The sequence below is a fragment of the Physcomitrium patens genome, chromosome 12 (assembly GCF_059467195.1).
Source record: "Physcomitrium patens ecotype Gransden chromosome 12, ASM5946719v1, whole genome shotgun sequence".
In the NCBI taxonomy this organism is placed as follows: Eukaryota; Viridiplantae; Streptophyta; class Bryopsida; order Funariales; family Funariaceae; genus Physcomitrium; species Physcomitrium patens.
The window spans coordinates 14423508-14442334 of record NC_143421.1 but is presented as its reverse complement, the minus strand read 5'-3'; the positions used below and the strand labels follow the sequence as shown (position 1 = coordinate 14442334).

The 18827-nt window shown below is 34.6% G+C and overlaps 2 protein-coding genes across 8 annotated transcripts; one reads left to right on the top strand and one right to left on the bottom strand.

Moving 5' to 3' along the window:
- Nucleotides 1-713: 713 nt before the first annotated feature.
- Nucleotides 714-4574, bottom strand: LOC112290057 (protein ABA DEFICIENT 4, chloroplastic). Of its 7 annotated transcripts, XM_073537915.2 has the most exons (10): nt 4436-4571; nt 3967-4204; nt 3453-3515; nt 3028-3289; nt 2843-2903; nt 2602-2698; nt 2356-2484; nt 2120-2208; nt 1888-1993; nt 714-1342 (listed from the first exon to the last, which is right to left on the bottom strand). In XM_073537915.2, exons 2-10 carry the CDS (start codon nt 3985-3987, stop codon nt 1274-1276), a joined length of 897 nt encoding a protein of 298 aa, XP_073394016.1. In that variant the 5' UTR covers nt 3988-4204; nt 4436-4571; the 3' UTR covers nt 714-1273. The 7 variants fall into 7 exon arrangements, with proteins under 7 accessions (XP_073394016.1, XP_024391768.1, XP_073394017.1 ...); XM_024536000.3 differs by lacking the exon at nt 3967-4204 and having other exon boundaries at nt 4436-4574; XM_073537916.2 differs by lacking the exon at nt 2843-2903 and having other exon boundaries at nt 2602-2708.
- Nucleotides 4575-12752: 8178 nt separating this feature from the next.
- On the top strand, nt 12753-18049 carry LOC112289273 (protein MID1-COMPLEMENTING ACTIVITY 1). Its single transcript, XM_024534366.3, has 8 exons — nt 12753-14207; nt 14760-14972; nt 15274-15482; nt 15662-15807; nt 16031-16102; nt 16291-16397; nt 16586-16679; nt 16852-18049. Exons 1-8 carry the CDS (start codon nt 13788-13790, stop codon nt 16902-16904), a joined length of 1314 nt encoding a protein of 437 aa, XP_024390134.1. The 5' UTR covers nt 12753-13787; the 3' UTR covers nt 16905-18049.
- Nucleotides 18050-18827: the final 778 nt, after the last annotated feature.

Here is an 18827-nt window from a genome sequence, read left to right as displayed (position 1 = left end):
ATTAAAGATCATACAGTAATATATAATGATCAAATTATAGTGATATCAAAAATATATTATTAAAATTCTAATCGGTTATAATTTTGTATGGATTTGGTTGATACATTAATAAAAACATTTAAATCCTATACATGTATATGCAAATAAATCTGTATATATATATATATTACAATAAATTATTTGCAAACAAGAATATGTTATCATAACAATAATAACAATAAATAATAATATATGTATGCTTTCATACAATAATAGTTTGCAAGCATATATTCTAGTAATCAATGTCAAGCAAATTTATTGATTATTATGGTTTATTAGTGTGATAGGTGGCATGTACAATATAATTATGGTGAATTGAATTGTAGAGTGTAGTGGTTACCTTGATGCTCTCCAACACACTTGTTAATTGGGTGTTGATTTACACAGTGTAGAGTACTCTCCTTTTAAAGTTAGTTAAAAAAACGTATACCACGTCACAGCTCAACTCGTCTGAGTTGGCCGTCTTCTTTTGTGGTATTGTACATTATCAGCATGGCTGTTCAGGAATGTGGATATTGAGATGGGTGACACCTGTGACCAACTTGCTTTCGTATCACACTCTCTTTGTAACTATTATCTGTAGTGAGGCAAATTCGAATAATAGCAAAAATTAGTAATGACAAAAGCGAAGTTTTGAGGATGGGAAAGGGGAACTCCACACAGGAGTAAGCAGATGAATAATAACAATAATAATTTTTAAGAGGAGCGATGGAGCACATGTGATCAAGCTCCGGAGCTTCATTTACAACATCTGCTCCGGGATGTGCTTGATGTGCCTAGGATCACAATTTTACGGTCTACACTAGGCTATATAGGTGGACAACACTTTCCGCAACTCTTACTGATTTTCAATGATTTAGAAATTTGTAGGTAGTCTTTTAGTAGATGCGAGGTTTCTGAGCGACATATCCCGCTGAGTGTGGAACTCATTCAAAGAATCACTCTGCTTGCAAGTCATTTCCACTGATGTACAAAGGAAAATTCGGCGTCTGGACGGCCACGATAATGCTAATGGCAGGTTAACTTTTTTTCTCCTGGTCTACACACAAGGTACGAAAACAAGAAGTGTACAAACTCAAGAAGCACCTTCTAAATCATATAAAAACCCTATAGACTCTCACTCGTGTGGTACAAGGAGTTGAACACCGGTTTTCGTGTCTTGGTAGAATACCACACAGTCGTTCCAGTACAACCGAAGAGGAGGAGGGGGGGGGGGGGCACTAGAATAGCACTCCTACGCCAGTACTTTTCCTATGTCTGTTGTGCTCTCGCCATCAATGCGCCGTGCGAAGGATGTAAGAACCTGAAGAAAACGCCATTTTAGCATGTAACACAAAGCCTCTCTCTCTGTCATGCGAGTAAAAACTTGCCAAGTTAAGCAATTGCGGTTTCGAAAAATGTGTACTTTAACTAGGGATTTGTACCACACGGAGCGAAGAGCTTAGAAATCTTAAAGCTGTGAACTTTACCTTGACCACTCTATTCGCTTCGAGCTAAAAAACTTGCTTCATATACCTGTTTGATTAGTTACACCCTTTCTACTTACTAAATCATAGAGACGCAAAATACTTGTGTTCGCGACTTACGTTACACACGAATGAGATGTTACGAATGCCTTGACAAAACTAAAAGTCTGACGTCTAGTTGTGAAACTGAAATAAGGCTTAAGTCTAATTTGGAGCCTCTGAATCTACTCGTAACCTCATGCATTAATTGTGATTTGAGGGGAGCTACTTCCACCGTTCTAATTTAATTAACTTGCATACAATGTTACGTCTGACTTGAACCTCTGGGCATAAGGAATTCTTAACATTACAGAACAATAAAGGAGTGAGTTAGGAGATGCACCTTGGTGACCAAATGAGAGATGATGCCAATAGGGCACATCATGAGGCAAAATACAAGTGAATGACGAGTCTCTACTTTGTGCTGAAGTCCATCCAGATACACGTACCTACACAAAATCAATATATAATCTTCACTACCAGCACTAAGCGGGACTGACCTTGCTTGCGAATCCGACAAGGACCTCATGGGAATAATAATCAAAGGAACAAGTAAATAAATATACGTCACTTACCGGCCGCAAAAGAGGTCAGCTACAAGCAAATGGATCCATGCTGAAGCGACCGTGATAGTGCTTGAAAACATGCGAGTAATGCCCGGAAGCTACTTTCACGTGTCAATTCATGGAGTTAGTAACCAGGCTACAACAAAAATACGAAAACCCTGACAAAAAGAAAAGAATCAAGGTTATAAAACATGTGCTAATACTGTAATAACAAGTCAAATTCACTAGCAGAACAGGTGATTTACCTCTGGGAGCCAATATTTGCTTGCAAACATAAGGCCCAAAGTTTCTGGTGTCCATGAAAGGAAAAGAAGGTAGACGTACATCGCGCCCAACACGATAAATGGTATATCGTTTTCCACGAGCTTCTTAGTCTGTTTCGAAAACCGTACAAATGATCAGGTAAGGGAATTGTAGGCCGCACCCACCTACATATAATACTACAGGAAATCATCTCTCAAAAGAGGAAAGCTCGAAGTTAGAGAAAGTACCCATTTCCACTTCGGGGCAAAAACCATAGCTGTGTAGAATGGTACAACGAACGCCGTGCCAAGAGTGAACATCGAGGTCGCCACTTGCACAGTACTGCTGGGAGACACTTGATATCATCACAGACAAGTGTCAAATTACTAAAACCATGATCCAATTTTGCGGATAATATGTTCTTCACACTTGAAGCATCGGATGCAATCACAGGTGGAACAAGCAAATTGAAGAGACGAATAACGGAACCTCGAATTCCGAATTGGCATCCAGGACTGATTTTCTTGACGCCAATGTGCCACAACCTTGCCTGGTGAGTATATGTAGAGATGTTTTAAAAGTTGGTCTAGATGCATTCCAGATTTCTGAGCAATTTAACATGCTTATTCTAAAATACTAATTGGCCTGAAAGAGGGAATCTACATATTACTTACGTGAACAAGTCAACAGGTTGGAATGTTTCTCTCTGAGAATCGGCCGAGGGACTGTCTCTGCTTTCGGCAATTGAGGTGCTCGCAGACCTCCCTCCCCCAATCTCCTCACACCAGATAATTGAGATACACCAATAGTTTGCTTACTACTTGAAATGTTTCCAGTTCTTCTAACAGTAATTGACGATATGAACTTGATCGGGTCAAATCCGCCATTACCCCCATGAGATATCAAATTTGATGCGTTCGATCGGATTTTTAAAACCTGCAGGCACCGCAGCACGTGCATAGACGCTCTCATATTGCCCCCAAGGATGCGAACCATTCCAATTTCTATCTAACTGTAACTGGCTTAGCTGAAAATTAACGGAAATTGTTTTAAGGACCGGACACAATCTTAAGCACGATAGAGCGGAGTGGAATTCCACCTGGAGGGGTTCACAAGCAGCGAGCCTCATCGCAGCGCGTGAATGTGCCATCGCTCCAACTTTCTGCGGCTCCATAACATACAGTTTACGAATTAGTCACTAAAAACTCTAAACCTAGCAAAGACAGCGCTACTCACTAGAGAATCCAGAGTGCGAGAGCTCGTCAAACACGACCAGGATCACTACCCACCACGAGGATGAGAACATAAAATCTCAACAGCAATGCAACAGACAAACTCTCATGATCACCCCTGACATCCAGAATGAGGACTGCTGGCATTACCGCCCAATTCACAGGATTCTTCCTCGATTTCACTACAGCACAAAGTCGACGAACAAACACCGCCAAGGTATTACAACCGCGTCGTGAATGGGAAGGGACCGTTCCTTACAATGTACTCCCAGAGACAAAAAAAAAAAAAAAAAAAAAAAAAAAACCATTCACGACGCGGTTGTAATGCAACCCATACAGAACGCAGAAACGAGAATGACGCCTGAATCCAACAACCCTCACCTTGAATCCAAAACACAGCATGGAACTCCTCACGTTGCACAAGCGCCACAAACACACTCAACCCCTCACAAGACAGCGTCCATTTCAGCTTTGGGATACGCGACGCCAATTCCCAGAAACTAAACACCTCGTCAACATCCCCTAGAGATGTAACCAACGATGTGGCTGTCAAAGAACCAGCCACCCACTTTTCCACGGCATGGAAACTCCTAAACTGGGGAGGAGTTGCCGAAGCCCACTACACACAAAACCCACACAAGTGCTGATCTAGCTATCAGAAAGCATCTGCCAAAACAGACAGTTTTAGGGGATGAAATTGCTAAACCCTATCAGAGAGACCCACCCAGTTGGGCAAATTGAGAGCAACAACAACAGCAAAGAAGCGCAAAGTTTTCGTGAGGTGAGATTTGGAATGCCAACACACAATCAATTGTTGGGGATGATGCCTTATCCAGCATCGGCAGGTTACCGGATTTCATTGCGCCCCTCTGGTTCCCGTGCAATGTAGGTTCTCAAATCACATCCCAGTGCGACCTTCCCATGCTGATAACGCCGCGATCTCGTTGTTGCTGTTGTTCTTTGTGCTTTTCTTCACCCTGAGCTCCAGATCTCCACAATTCGGTGTGGTTTTCATGGCCATTCCAAGCTCCCACGCACTTCGTGTGTTTGTGAATTCTTGTTTTGTTATTGTTGTTTTCTGTTTTTTAATTAACGCTGATAGAGTGAACTTTCATTGATAAATGAAGATATTCTAGAGATGTCTACCTAATCTGTTGAAATAATTAGCTACTTCTTTTCTTGTGTGGTAGAAATGTTTTTGGGATAGGAGAGATGCTTGTGAAGCTAGTATTTTATCTATTTGGTAAAGAGATCATTTTTATATCATGTGTTTTGAAAGTTTTTGCATAGCTTGGTGTATTTTGTAGCTTTTATTTAGGTGATTTTATTTATTTATTTATATTTTATAAATGTATTCTACATAATTTGGTTGAAAATCAAATTAATCTTTCAAAATGCTTGTTGTTGTATTTGATTTAGAGGTTTTGCATGATTGCTTTACAAAATAATAGTCACAACTTGTTGACAAAAGAAATATTATGTGGTGCTTTTATGTGGGACAAAGGAAGTTGCAAAATAGTAGTTTACTTTGTACCAAAATGACTAGTTTTATATGTTGGTGTGCTAAGTCTTTGATTTTTGTGTGGATGAGTAATTCCAAAATTGATAAATAATGATGTCTTTCTCATCTACATTACAAGTTGTATACAATTTAAACTAATTTTTTTCATTAATAGATGCATCATGTAGTATCACATCTATCTACATATTGACCACTAGAAACTTATGCCAAGTATGCCATAGATTTATTTATTTATTTTATACTTTCTCTTACAACTTCAAATTTTAGAAGCAATCACAAGAAAAATATCAGACTATTCTTTTCTACCATGCAAAAATAATATAGTTCTCTATGCCATTGTCATGCAATTTTATATTAAAGCATATTTTTTAAATTTTAATATCTTGTAAAGAAAAATAAAGAATTAGCGTGGATTCTTTTAGCTACTGTTGTAAAGCCAAAATTATCCTCATCAATTTTATACAAGAGATAGAAGTTGGACAAGACAAATTTTTATAATCTTTAAATATATTACTTTTTATTCATACCACTACTACAACTTGTATATCAATATAATTAATGTCATATTTTCTTTGATGCTAACACCACTAAAGTTATTCTACTATTACACAATTGTCCTATATGTCTTTAGATGATGCTAAATAGTTGATAGTAATTGTTTTGATTTTGTTGACATCTTTTTTGATTGTTTCTTTAAATTTTAAAAAATATAATACAAAGCTTAAAGTAAGAAGAAATAAACTATTTCTTGTCTTTCAATAGTAATGATCTTTTTGTTGCATCAATAAGATAATTTTTATAAATTTTTTTAATAATAATTAAAAAAAATCACGTCTTTAATAGTAAATAAATAGTAAAAGATCTTTCAAAAACTTTTCGAAATGTTAAAAAAATCCTTTATTTTATGTTATGTATTCTTTTATCTAATTTTGTGTAATTTCTAGTGTGTTATTTAATAGCTATTAGATTTTGTGCATTTAATAACCATGTAAAAGACATAACTTGAATTTTCTAAAATATAGAGAATATAATATACCAATTCATTTATAGTAATAACACAAGTAATTTGTTGTTAGTATATTTTATAATAATTTTTTTTATTCTTTATATTGATAGGATAACTTATTTATAAATTTTAAATTCTACCTCATTTATAACAACTGCATTACAAAATTTAACAATAATAAAAAGGATGTATAAGACAAGAAAATAATTTTGCTATACCTCCCTTTTAATTGGAAACAAAACAAATGGTACATTTATATTATCAATACATTAAAATAAAAATAAAAATAAAAATAAAGATAATTTTTAAAATAAAATTCATTGTGTACGTTGAAATGAATACAAGTTTATGTTCTATAATGACCTAGGCTTTTGTGAAGTAAAGCTTCAAGAAGATAAAAGATTGTTTTAATTAATTTTCTTGCATAAGATTTGTTTGAATTAGTATGAGATTATTAAATGTAAATAACCAGAGAAAAAATTTAGATTGGTCTATATTGATTATTTTTATTAGAACTTGTAATTATTAAATTTATGATGTTTTTTCAAAATTAAAAAATTAAAAAAAAATGATAAAGAGCAATAGCAGCCTGTAATTGGCAATAATACACTAAGAACGTTCATGTGAAATAAAACCAATTTATTATTTTTATTATTCCTTCCGAGAGCTTAATTTTTATTTTACCAATATCATAATTTTCATTGAAAATTTTGATTTTATAGAGATCTTATAAGATCTTGTAATTTTTTCGAATTATTCTAATAATTTTGGGTGCATTGTAAGGTCACACTTAAAATATTTTAAATTAATTTATTTTATTCTATTATTATCAAATAATATGAATAGTATTAAGTCATTTTTAAAGCTATTAAAAATATAACTTAATAGTTTTTATTATACTAAACTTGTCTTTATTATAAAAAAAAAAAAAAAAAAAAAAAAAATGTTATTTTAAAGTTCTTGGTATCAGGAGCTATAAACGGGTTTAACAGAAAATTAATTGGAATAAAATTACTTCCCTTTGTTAGCTAGTTGTATCATATTCATCATAATTGATTTGGACTTTTATGCTTTGGAGAACTCTTTTAAATTTTTTTTTTCAATTTTTTTTTTGATGAAATTAGTTATATATATATATATATATATATTTTCTACCTTGGTCAATTAGAATTCTTGAAGTGCATTGGCAAGTATTGATACTTGAGCTTTAAAAACAAATCTAATTTTTATATTATTATTATTATTATTATTATTTTATCAGGAAACTAATATAAGTTTTTAAAAATAGTTATTATATTTTTAAGGTAAAAATTATATGTAGAAATTAATTTACAATTATAGCATAATATAAATGCTTCTTTTTTTAATCAAAAATTCTTTGGTGGTATATTTTCCCATAGCATCTTGAAGAATTTGACTATTTTTCATATATTATAATTTGTATATTTTAATTGACATTGTGTCACCTTTTTATCTGTATATTATTTAAATTACATAGTAGCTAATGTGATAGATATGACTTGAGATTTTATAAATCATAAGTTTTTCTTCTTCTACCAATGTGTAATATATAAATCTTATACAAATAGAATAATATCCTTACTTTAGATTTTTTAATAATATTATATATGTATTTATTATTATTTATTTTCACAAAGGAATTAAAAACTTTCAGAGTATCAATTAGAATTGTCAACTCTCTTCTTTCTTCTATTATAGGTAAGGACTTATTTAAACTCTTTATGTCAAATGGTTGTTAAAAAAAACTCCTCTACATTTTCACCTTCAACTTCAACTTGAAAGAATGCTCTTAAAAACTTCACAATAATTTTGTAATTTTTTTATAAATTTAGTCTATTCTAGTACGTTTTGTGAGCTGACTAATTACTTCAATTTTGATATTTTAGAAAAATTCAGGTTGAGTTTTATCTTCAAGAAGATACTTTGCATTGAAGATAGACTTTAAAATGTTAAAAGTTAAAATTATATTAATCCTCACTCATTTTTGAATCTAAAAAGGCATAACTTTTTTTTTTTTTTTTGATAATTTCTATAAATTCCTATTTCTTCAAAAATTGCATATTTTAGTAATCAATTATGTGGTATAACAAGAGATATGGCATACCACAAAATAAGAGATAAGATAATGGTCCCCATTTTTTTAAAAAATAGGCTTCTTTACAACCATAGCAGATAATTGATTTTCAATTTTGATTGTATAATTTTGGGATAATAGCCTAAATTTTTTTCCACAAATATTACGGCATACTCAGTTAAAAAATGTATCTATAAAAATTTATTTGTTTGTTTTTATAAATTTCATTTTTTTATTTTTTATTTTTTATTTTAAAATTATTAAATAAAAATATTCTATTATTATAGTATGATTTTTTAAGAATTTCTATTTTAAGCTTGTTTTGATAAAATGGATGTGTAACAACTCTAACTAATTTAACAATATTTTTATATAAAATATATATTGCCATGGCATATTATAATATTTTTACTTATTTTTTTAAGTCTGAAAGAGATTGACAACCTTATATACTTGCAATATTATGCATGTATTTTTTACCATTATTTCTGTGCAATAATACTTAATTGGCGTTTCTAATGTAATTTTATTATTATTTTGTCCTTTTGCATGGTTTTATGTATACTATGTGTACTACAACAATTCTCAATGGTCTTATTTTTGCTTTGCTATTACTTCTACTTTCTAGTTAGGATATAAGACATTTTTGATACTTTAAATATAAATAATATTTAAAATTAATTATAATGTTTTGGAGGCTCAAGATGTAATTTATTGCATGCACTAATAATTTATATTTTACACTACTACTTGTAGGAGTCTAATATTGAGCTTGTTTTAAAAAAAAACTAACAATTGTAAAAACATTAACTATATAGCAATGTATTTTTTATTATATATATATATATATATATATATAAATATAACTTACATAAATAAATATTGTTTTATCCATATTTTTGATAATATTTTTATTTGTTTAATTATGATTACTATGTTGTTGGTATGTTGGTGGTGTTTATAATTTAATATCATATGGAAGATGCATTATATTGCAATATTATGTTTAGTTTTTGATTGAGGCTCATTTAAAAAAACGTAATAAATTTATTATATTGACATTTAACTTGGTTAATATACATAACCATTAGAGATTCTAAAGAAGATCCTTTAGCTTGTACAAAATATGACAATTTTTTAAAATTTTATTTCTAAAAATGTTTATATTGTGATGTTATGATACAAAATGTTAATTTTTACATTTTGATATTGACACAATACAAATTCTCCTACTCACAGAAAATATATATATATTGAAAATAATGGTTTTGAAAAAAATATAGAACCAGTTTGTGAAAATCTTATGTTTCAATTTTTATAACTAAGTCCTTATTTGTTTGGTTTTATTATTGTGTCTTTAATAAACTAATATAAATCCAATAAAAAATAGAAAAGACAATAAAATATATGTAGTACGCTTTGCAAAGTCTTCAAAATATTCATTATACTTTGTGATCCAGTTAGAAGAGCCAATAATAAATAGGAAAATAAGATAACAAAGGGATGCGATCCTACAACAAAACAAGCAATAACCACATAGCTTGCTAGAAATTTCATTATTAATCTAACCAAGAAATCCTTTAGAAGAACCTTGCTAAGTGCACCTTTGATAAGATGAGAACCTTCCACCTTCTTGTGAACATCAAAAAGCCTCCACAATCTCGTGGTATTTGTTGTTGTTGTTGTTGTTGTAATGCCCCCTCCATTGAACAAAAATGTGCTTCTCTTCAACATTCTCTTGTGTTACCTACATGTGGGGTCAGGACTTTGTGCCGACCCTGTATGTGTATGTTGTTACACTTGAAACCCCGATGCATTCTTAAAATTTATAGACAATTTGAGAGATGAAGTGGATGCACCCCATAATTCTGGCTACTGTGCATATGCAACAAAAACCTTTTAAACTAACAAGGTTGGTGTCACAGTATTTGTGGGAATTCATTTCATCTTGGCGAACATAAATGTCCAACAAGACCCTGCATCAAAAAAAACAAAAAAAAAAAAAAAAAAAAAAAAAAGAAAAGAAAAGAAAAGAAAAAAACAACAACAACAACAAAAACAAATGAATAAATAAACAGATCAGTATGTCTACTCCTTCCTTCCTTATTGTAAAACACATTTCATAATATATATATAGATATAGATATATATATATATATATATAGATATATAAAACAATTTGAGTTCTCAAATATGGTAGAGCACAAATCAATTGATACACGCAACTGTTTGGTTTTGGATCTTTTGAGGGATTGGATCCCTCTGATTGGATGCAGAGTTGTGTGTGTGTGGGGGGGGGTCCAACTAGGACGCCAGAGGGGTACCAGACCCGTCAATTACAATCCTAGTTGGCAATGCCGTACAGAAGGAGAGAAAGACTGCTCCCCCTCCGGAAGCCTCTGGTGGGCTCTGCCACGTCGTCAGGTCCTGTCCATGACGTGACAGTCCCCTCGAATCCTGACCTTACCATTAGTATTATAATCAAATTAAATTTCAACTTTTGTTTTACGTAGTCAAAGTGGTGTTTTTTCACTTGATAATACATTCAACAAACAATTCTTTGAAAATGATTTGTTTCTACTTTTTGCAAGAGAGCATGACCACATATTTGTTTGTTTATTAGTTTGTTTGTTTTTTTCTCATGACTCTTTTAGTTGGTCAAAAGTTGACAGTTCCTTGTTTTTTAAATGAATTGATGTGCACACAGTGGCCATTGAAATTTTAATTTGGGAAACTACATGGCAAGAATAATTAGATAAATAACATTTATTAGTTGGAACAGAAACTTAAGAAGTTTTTCATGCAAGAAAAAGGTTTCACGTCGATACAGTTATAATGAATATTAGTATCATAGACATATGTGCACACAAAAGCATTTTTTCACATACAAAAAATTTCATCTTATTATACAATTTGTTTTTTACCTCAAAAATTGAACATATCTGGGTCATGAACTTTTTGTGTGTGTTTTATTGCATACTACCAAACCTAACCCACTGATCCTAGATTTTTGTGGTATATGGATTGTAATAGTTTATAAGACTTTACATTTTATGCTTCACAAATATCAAAACACATACCAAATAATGTTAAAGATAGTAAAGACAAAAGTGGTCTGCATCTAATTGCATAATATGGTGATATATGTATATATATTAAACCAACAATAAATTATTTTTAAATAATTTATTTCTGGTAGTTAAATGTTGGAACCCACAAAAGAAATCATACTTCTATGGTAACAGTTTCTTAATATTAAATCATACTTTGATTTTGTAAAATGTTACCAATGACTTTTCAAATTTTACTCATAATCTCATTAATTATTGAGGGTACATCGTTGAAAAATATATCATTAGTTTGTTTTTTAATCTTAAAATAAACATGTTGTAAGCATACCTAATTTATAAATTACCATTTAAAAACATAAAAAATACAAATTATTTTATTGATATGCTTTTGATATGGATGACATTTTATAGTATTTTAAAAATCCACACGAAATTATTACCCTCACTGTTTATTTTTTGTGTTTGAATTTTAGTTTTTTAAAAAATGATTTGATATTAATGACATAAAAAAAATAAAAAATCAAGAATAGACACAATAGTACAATAATACAGAATCAGGTACACATAAAAGCACAAAGTCACAAGAGCTATACCATTCTAAACAAACACTGACAAAATTAAAGGTGGATTTACTCTCACTTCCATGTACATCATCCACCTAAAAAAGAATACTAAGAAAAAAAAATTTACAAAATATGACCTTCTACAACAGAAAGAAAGAAAGAAAAGAAAAAAAAAAAAAAAAAAAAAAGAAGAAGAAAAAACTCTCTACACAGCACTTTGAAAGAATATTTTAAACAATATCAAAACAATAAACATATTATGGTATTTTACAACATTCTTAATCCTTAATGCAATATTCTTAATTTAGGCTTCTATTTTAAGGAATCTCTTATATAAAACAGTACAAGGAGATAAACCATCTGGATAAACCAAAGGAAACAAAAACCATTCTAAATGGCAACATATTTCATCATTTTCATTAAATGTGAAGCAACTATTCAACTTTTGATCAATAAGACATCAAAAGCTGCATGCCATTGATAGAGATTGCCTAGAGTAGCAGCACTAGATCACTAAGAGTGAAGCTTGAAAGCACCACATTGTGGAACATCATGCAACATGGAGTTTCACCTCATGAGAAGCTTCAAACAAAAAATCAATATTTACATTGTTTTTTTTAGTAGCCAACTGCACGAGTTTCAAATAGTGGTATATAAGTGATGAGCATGAGGCACATGTTAATACGGGACATGTCGTGAAGCTCCGTTGCTCCAATAAGTACGAGCTTATCGATGGGATGAGCTATGGCGTGAGGCATTGCCAGCGGAGGATTTTGTTGATGTGCGGATGGGATATGGCGAAGCCCGTAGTTCATCAATCATTCTCCCACTCTCTTTCCCTGCACTTTGCAGATCAAATTATTACCGGCACCACGGCGGCGATCTATCATCCCGCTTCAATCAACAACCTTGACGCTACGCACCGATGCTGCGCAATTGTGAGGTGAACTTGTGAATCTTAACGCCTGTACATACAGTGAACGAGATCATTGTGGCATTGCGACGAGACGGTGTTATAGTGCGGAGAGAAGACAGTACTGTCGTTGCGTTGATGGATGTGGTGGGACCTCCCTACAGTTGTAGACGTAGTGAGGGATTTTGGCGACAACGATGTACTCATGGCTTTCGGATTTTGTTGCTTTGGTTTTGATAGTCTGGCTTCTTGTACAAGAGAACCCACGCAACTCATAATTGCGACCTTTGTCGCTAATGCTCGTGACGCGATAGGACCTGGCTATGGCGTCTTCTTGAATCTTTGAAATCTGCAAACCAGGCAAGGTGTATGAGGGATGTGTTTTGCACGCATGGCAGCTGAAGGTCTGCTCAGAAAGTTTGTCACGGAGTGTAGGTCCCTGCAGAAATGGCTTGAAGTGTAAGTGCCATTTCTGGCCAGGCTTTCGTTTGAAGGTACTCAAAGGGAGTAGGTGTAGGGGCGGTGTGTAAGAGTCTGAAAACAACATTTACTTGACAGAGGAAGCAACTTCGTCTTGTAGAGAATGTGTGGATGTTATGCGAGATAGAACCCCGCATCTCTCTCTTATATTTTTGTTTTTATTTTTCGTTTCGTGAATCAAAAGAAACGTAGTGGAATTATTGTCAGTTCCATTCCCTATCTGGAGTGTAATTTTGAGAGAGTCGCTCTCGGAGTTCTGAGATTCTTCAATATTATGTATTTTTTGGCGTGGATGACAGTTCCGATTGTGCTATTTTAAGAGCAGTTTAGGAGATGCTTCATTTTACTGCAGATCAGGAAGAAGTCATGACTGCAGTCGGTTTAGCCTTGGATCACAAGTCTAAACCTCGTCCGATTCACTCCTAGATCTTGTTTGTGGAGAGGAAGTTGAGAGCTGCGCATTCAGTATGCTTCAATGAACATGAAATTTTCTAGTGAAAGCTGAGAAGGCTCTTGAATAGGCGGAGAGGACTCTTCAAGTTTGCGGTCACAATGGCGGCCTTGTTCAATTGGATGCCGTGGCTCGCGTTGGGTGACGTTGCCAGCTTCGGTCAGCTTGCTGGCATAAATGCAGTGCAGCTAATTGCAATGATTGTGAAAGCCGCCAACAACGCACGTATGCACAAGAAGAACTGCCGACAATTCGCACAACACCTCAAATTGATTGCCAACTTGCTGGAGCAGCTCAACCTCACGGATCTTAAAGAGCGTCCCGAGTGCCGGGAGCCGCTGGAGCACCTAGAGCAAGCGCTGCGCAAGGCGGTCGTGCTTGTGGAAAGCTGCCGTGACAAAAGCTACTTGTATCTTGTGGCCATGGGGTGGATGTACGTCACCAAGTTTCGCGACTACCAGGACGAAATCGACAAATATCTCAAGCTCATTCCTCTCATCTCCCTCGTTGAAAATAGTCGGGTATGTCTATCTACCATTTCATCGTAGAGATTGACGTAGAAATTCGTCGGTGAAATGATCGACTGCGCTAGCAAGCGAAATGTTAAACATGAACACAGAATCATCTCCAAAATCTTCAGTGCCGAGGTTTCAGCTAAATTTTCATGCATGGAATCGTGGCAGATTCTTAGAATCAGGTCCTTTGCTTCACATTGATTTTTTGTAGCTAGTTTCAGTGAGTAATCTACACAATGTTTTATGTAAAATTGGCACCTGCTACGGCGAAAGAGAGAAGAGGACACAGAATCGTCTCAGACCACGTTACCGGTTTGTGCCGCCGTTTAGAATTCTACTTGTGAAATTTTGCCAAACACAAGCTTGCGTGGCAATTAAACATTCAGCTCATTATCTGGTTTCACTGACGTCAGTGCTCATTGATCAAGAACCAGTTTCTTAGAGTACATTGTGGTGTAGTTGTCTCGAACGGTTTGTCTCAATCTTTTATGCCAATAGATGTTTATGAGTTCCTCTAGTTGTTTTGTTGTCCTCAATAGACAATGTCTAATGGTGCAGGAACGTATCCGGGCAATTGTTAAAGATAAACGGTCGTACACGATGGAACGTTCAGATGTTAAGGTGCAAGAGACACTTTTGAAGCCCGAGCACACTCGGAGAGATTCCATGCGATTATCACGACAACTGTCACGCCGCTACCCTGGTATGCCCTTAGACATCGCTTTGCGGGAAGAAAATGCTAAGTTGCAGAAGGAGCTGGAACACATGAGGGTGAGTAACTTTTTGTACTCTGCAATTTTGACTCCACCTTTCTGATGTGATGGCCGATTATTTCGTATCCTTCTAGCCGTGCTTTTCTGGTTGAATAGAGCTAAAAACGAAAAAGAGCTTTTATCAAAATGACAGGCTCTGAACTTGGGTCCGAAACTTGATCCTAAGAATCTGGGAACTACTTTAAGTTCAGGGCCATGTCATTTTCAGCGTAAGATGATGGAAGGGAGTACTTCGGGACCGGCCCCTGCATGCATATTGCTGTGCAATATGATGATGCGTTGGTGTATTCTTTGTGCAGGCATGCATGGAGCTAGAAAAATGCGGCGTGATTGAGCACTTGATAGACTTCACAGAAGCTGCTGCAGCTGACCCGGTAATCCTTGCAGAGGCCATGGCCGAAATACCTGAAGAGGATAACGAGGAGGAAGAGAGACATCGGAAACCTCACACCAGGACCGAAGTGGTGGAGTCATCTAAGCGCCATATGAAACATCTAAAACCGTCGTTGTAAGTGCCGAGCTTGAATTCTAAATTGAATTCGCATCCTGCACCTTCATGTAACTTAGCTCTACACTTTCATTATCCTCACAAAAAGTTGTGCAATGCAGACATGAGGACAGTGAGGTAGACATGGATCTTTTGGAAATATACTGTAGTCTCATGGATTGAGGGATGCTTTACTGCAGGCAAGGCTTCCCTTCTGATTACCAGCAGATGATTGTGTGCGATGAAGTGGCTAGGAAAGATTTGCCCTGCAACAGCGTTTATAGCAACTATTATGTCAAAGACTGGCGCTATGACCTTTTCGACTGCTGCGTTGACCCCTGCTTGTGTGAGTTATCATGTGAAATTATCTACTATGCCTCGAATTTTAGTTAGAACATTCAACATGGATACGTGTACGTAAAGTGTATATCACAGTATCAGATAGAATTTCGTTTGGCTGTAGAGATAACGTGGAGCGCATCAAATCTAATAGTGACTTTTACTAATATACACACTCCGATTTCTTCCACCTTGTTGAGGTAGACTGTGGTTTGTATGGTTTGGAACAGGTATCGAAACTTTCTGCTATCCTTGCGGGACGTTTACTCTTGTTGCAAGTTCAGTTACAGATGGCGGCACTTGTACGTTGCTCTTTCGAACCTCTCGTCCTTTTGCTCAGGAAAAAGAATTGATGTGACTATAACGCAGGAAGTCAGTAGCATCTGAATATCACTATTTATTTATGTCCACTGTTGAGGTAAATACTGTGCTGCTGTTTCTGAAAAACCAGAGCAGAAGTTACTGCTCATTAACTTGGGATTGTATACAGCTGAAGACTCTGCATGCAGTCAACTGGCGTTTCACTCACTCTACGGTGGGTGCTGTTGTTACACTTCTTGCATACGAAGAAAGGTCCGTCGCCGATTCGATATCCCAGTAAGCCTCTTGAAAAACCTGGAGAAACTGATAGGATCCATGTACGTCTGAATGTCAACGAATTTGAACTGGATTAGAGAAAGTGCTACAGGGAATGCTTTCATGAAGTTATATACCAGGGTATGGTTGTGTAAATCCCTATTGCTAAATTCCTATCGTACAAATACTTATGAAGTGAATTTATGCAGGGTGATTGTTTTAGCGATTATTGGGCGCATGTCTGCTGCTGCTGTTGTGCTGTTTTACAAGAGCTCCATGAGCTTCGTTTCCGGGAGAAGCAAGGTAAGTATACCACCCAGTTCTTCTTGTACTCTCTTAGCGGAATGCAAAATGTATAGCTGCAGGTTGAACTTTCATTCCATGATATGTGAAACAGAAATAAAATGTGTTGAGATCATTGAGTCCTTCTGAGGAAATTCCTGACGACATTATTTCGTGTGTATTTTTTCTGCAGAAAGGACCATGAAAGAACCACCCTCAGAACAGGAGATGGAGGGTTATAGATAACTTTCGTGCTGCTCGTTAGAACTGCTGCCCATTAGGGAATATTCTTCAAGCTACGACTTCTCATTGCACCAAGAACAATGTCAATTGTAAAATCGAGAGGTGAAGCCATCCCACAACAATATTCATGTTTCTTCGACTAGGGTCCCATTATCGTCCAGGGAGAACCTAAGATCCAATCTTGCGGTGCTCAACAGTTTCTCTAAAATTTGCTTCTTACCATTGATATGAAAGGAAACAAGTACGAATTTGCTTTCATGACTAGTTGGCAGAGGAGCAACTATTTGGGGTAAACTATGAAAACCGTTCACCACAGTCCGGTTGGTTGCTCCGTTCATCTCAAATTCACCACATGACTATCGCAAATTCAATGATGGAAGGAATGAGATGGAGTTCGCAAGATCGCGGAGTTTTCATCATTCCTTTGTGCTGGCGATAAATCTGAGACTATACGAACTAATGTGTATTCTGTATCGACTCCGATAACCCAGAGATAGAACCTGCTTGCTAAACCAGACATGACCACTAATTCCATTAGAAAAGACACTCTTGCCTCTTGGATGCTCTCAACTGTGATTAACGCTGGTGACTCGCTTTGTTAAGTTGCTCTCTCCATGAGCACTCCGCGATCTTGCGGAGTTTAGCCTTCGATGCCAGATTACAGCTTACCATGATATACGACCATAGTTAGAGCTAGTTTGTGGTCACCTTGTCTCTGTATTTCGAATTCTACTGCGGATCTCTGCATACCTTTTTCAGTTCACTGGTGCATTGAGAGTGTGGAAGGATGGGGGAAAAATCTTCGTTGGAATATATTACGACGAGAAACATGTGGGGGAGGATTTCAAGTCTGAAGGCACTTGAACGCTATCTGATACCTGTCAGAAGTCCAGCCATGTTAACCTGTGTCAAGAGCTACTCAGTGATGTTCATGTTGTTTATGACTCTGTTTCAACAACCACCAAAAGTTTCAACCTGTAAGATAGTACATGCCAACTTTGTAAGAAGGTGATCAAAACGATGAACCATACTTTGTTTTAGGTTTGATTGTAATTTTTTATTCATTTTACTATAGTTAACGTGGATTGTGGATCAATTGCTGGTCGTTAGAACCTTATTAAATATTATGACCCTACTTTTATTCAAAATAGCACATTCTTGGCTCAAAGCTCATTGTAGAAGCTGTAGCTTTAAAATTTGATAGATTGTACATATATCATAAGAAATCAGAAACATTGTTGTTGCAATCAAAATATTTCATTCAAGTTTTCTAATAAATATTGCCTTTTATTTTTTTTTACGTCAAATTCTACAATTGATAAAATTAAAATTAATGTATTTTTCATCTATTTTTTATGCACTCAAAATGTATATTATTTTTGTTTTATCTTAAGTGATTTGCAAGAAGAGCTCAAATATCGTGTAATCTTTTATTATGTTTATCATATAGAATAACATTTAGCTAATTTTATGCAAAATAATTATTGAAACTTAAACCAAATAAATTTCATATATATATATATATATATATATATGCACACACAATTCTATATGTTAATTGTAAAATTTAGTTCAAATAAATCACATTTAATTTATAGCCAAAATTGTTAATTTGTCTTCTTTTATCACCATTATGTACAATATAATTTTTTTGTGTCATGTTGAGGTATTGGGTCCAAGACCATTAATAATATGCTTATATACAAAAGAAAATAAAAACAAAGATAAAATATAAAAAATATAAACAAGCCATCTCATTGACCAATAGACTAATGCATTTTTATATGCAATGTCTGTCGATGTATGCGTGCTACACAGATTTGGCTGCTAAAAAAATTGAATTTCACTGCTTGAATTTTCAACGGAGATGAACATCTCCATTCGCCTCATTGACACCCAGTGAAGAGTAGGTTTTGTCAAAATCAA

Coding starts and splice junctions, on each gene's coding strand:
- LOC112290057 (XM_073537915.2), bottom strand. CDS start 3,987: ATGCTGTGTTTTGGATTCAAG. Junction 3,290..3,452: donor CTGCTTGTGAACCCCTCCAG/GTGGAATTCCAC, acceptor CGGTGCCTGCAG/GTTTTAAAAATCCGATCGAA. Junction 1,994..2,119: donor GCTGACCTCTTTTGCGGCCG/GTAAGTGACGTA, acceptor GATTTTGTGTAG/GTACGTGTATCTGGATGGAC.
- LOC112289273 (XM_024534366.3), top strand. CDS start 13,788: ATGGCGGCCTTGTTCAATTGGATGCCGTGGCTCGCGTTGGGTGACGTT. Junction 14,208..14,759: donor CCCTCGTTGAAAATAGTCGG/GTATGTCTATCT, acceptor CTAATGGTGCAG/GAACGTATCCGGGCAATTGT. Junction 16,398..16,585: donor GTCGCCGATTCGATATCCCA/GTAAGCCTCTTG, acceptor GAATTTATGCAG/GGTGATTGTTTTAGCGATTA.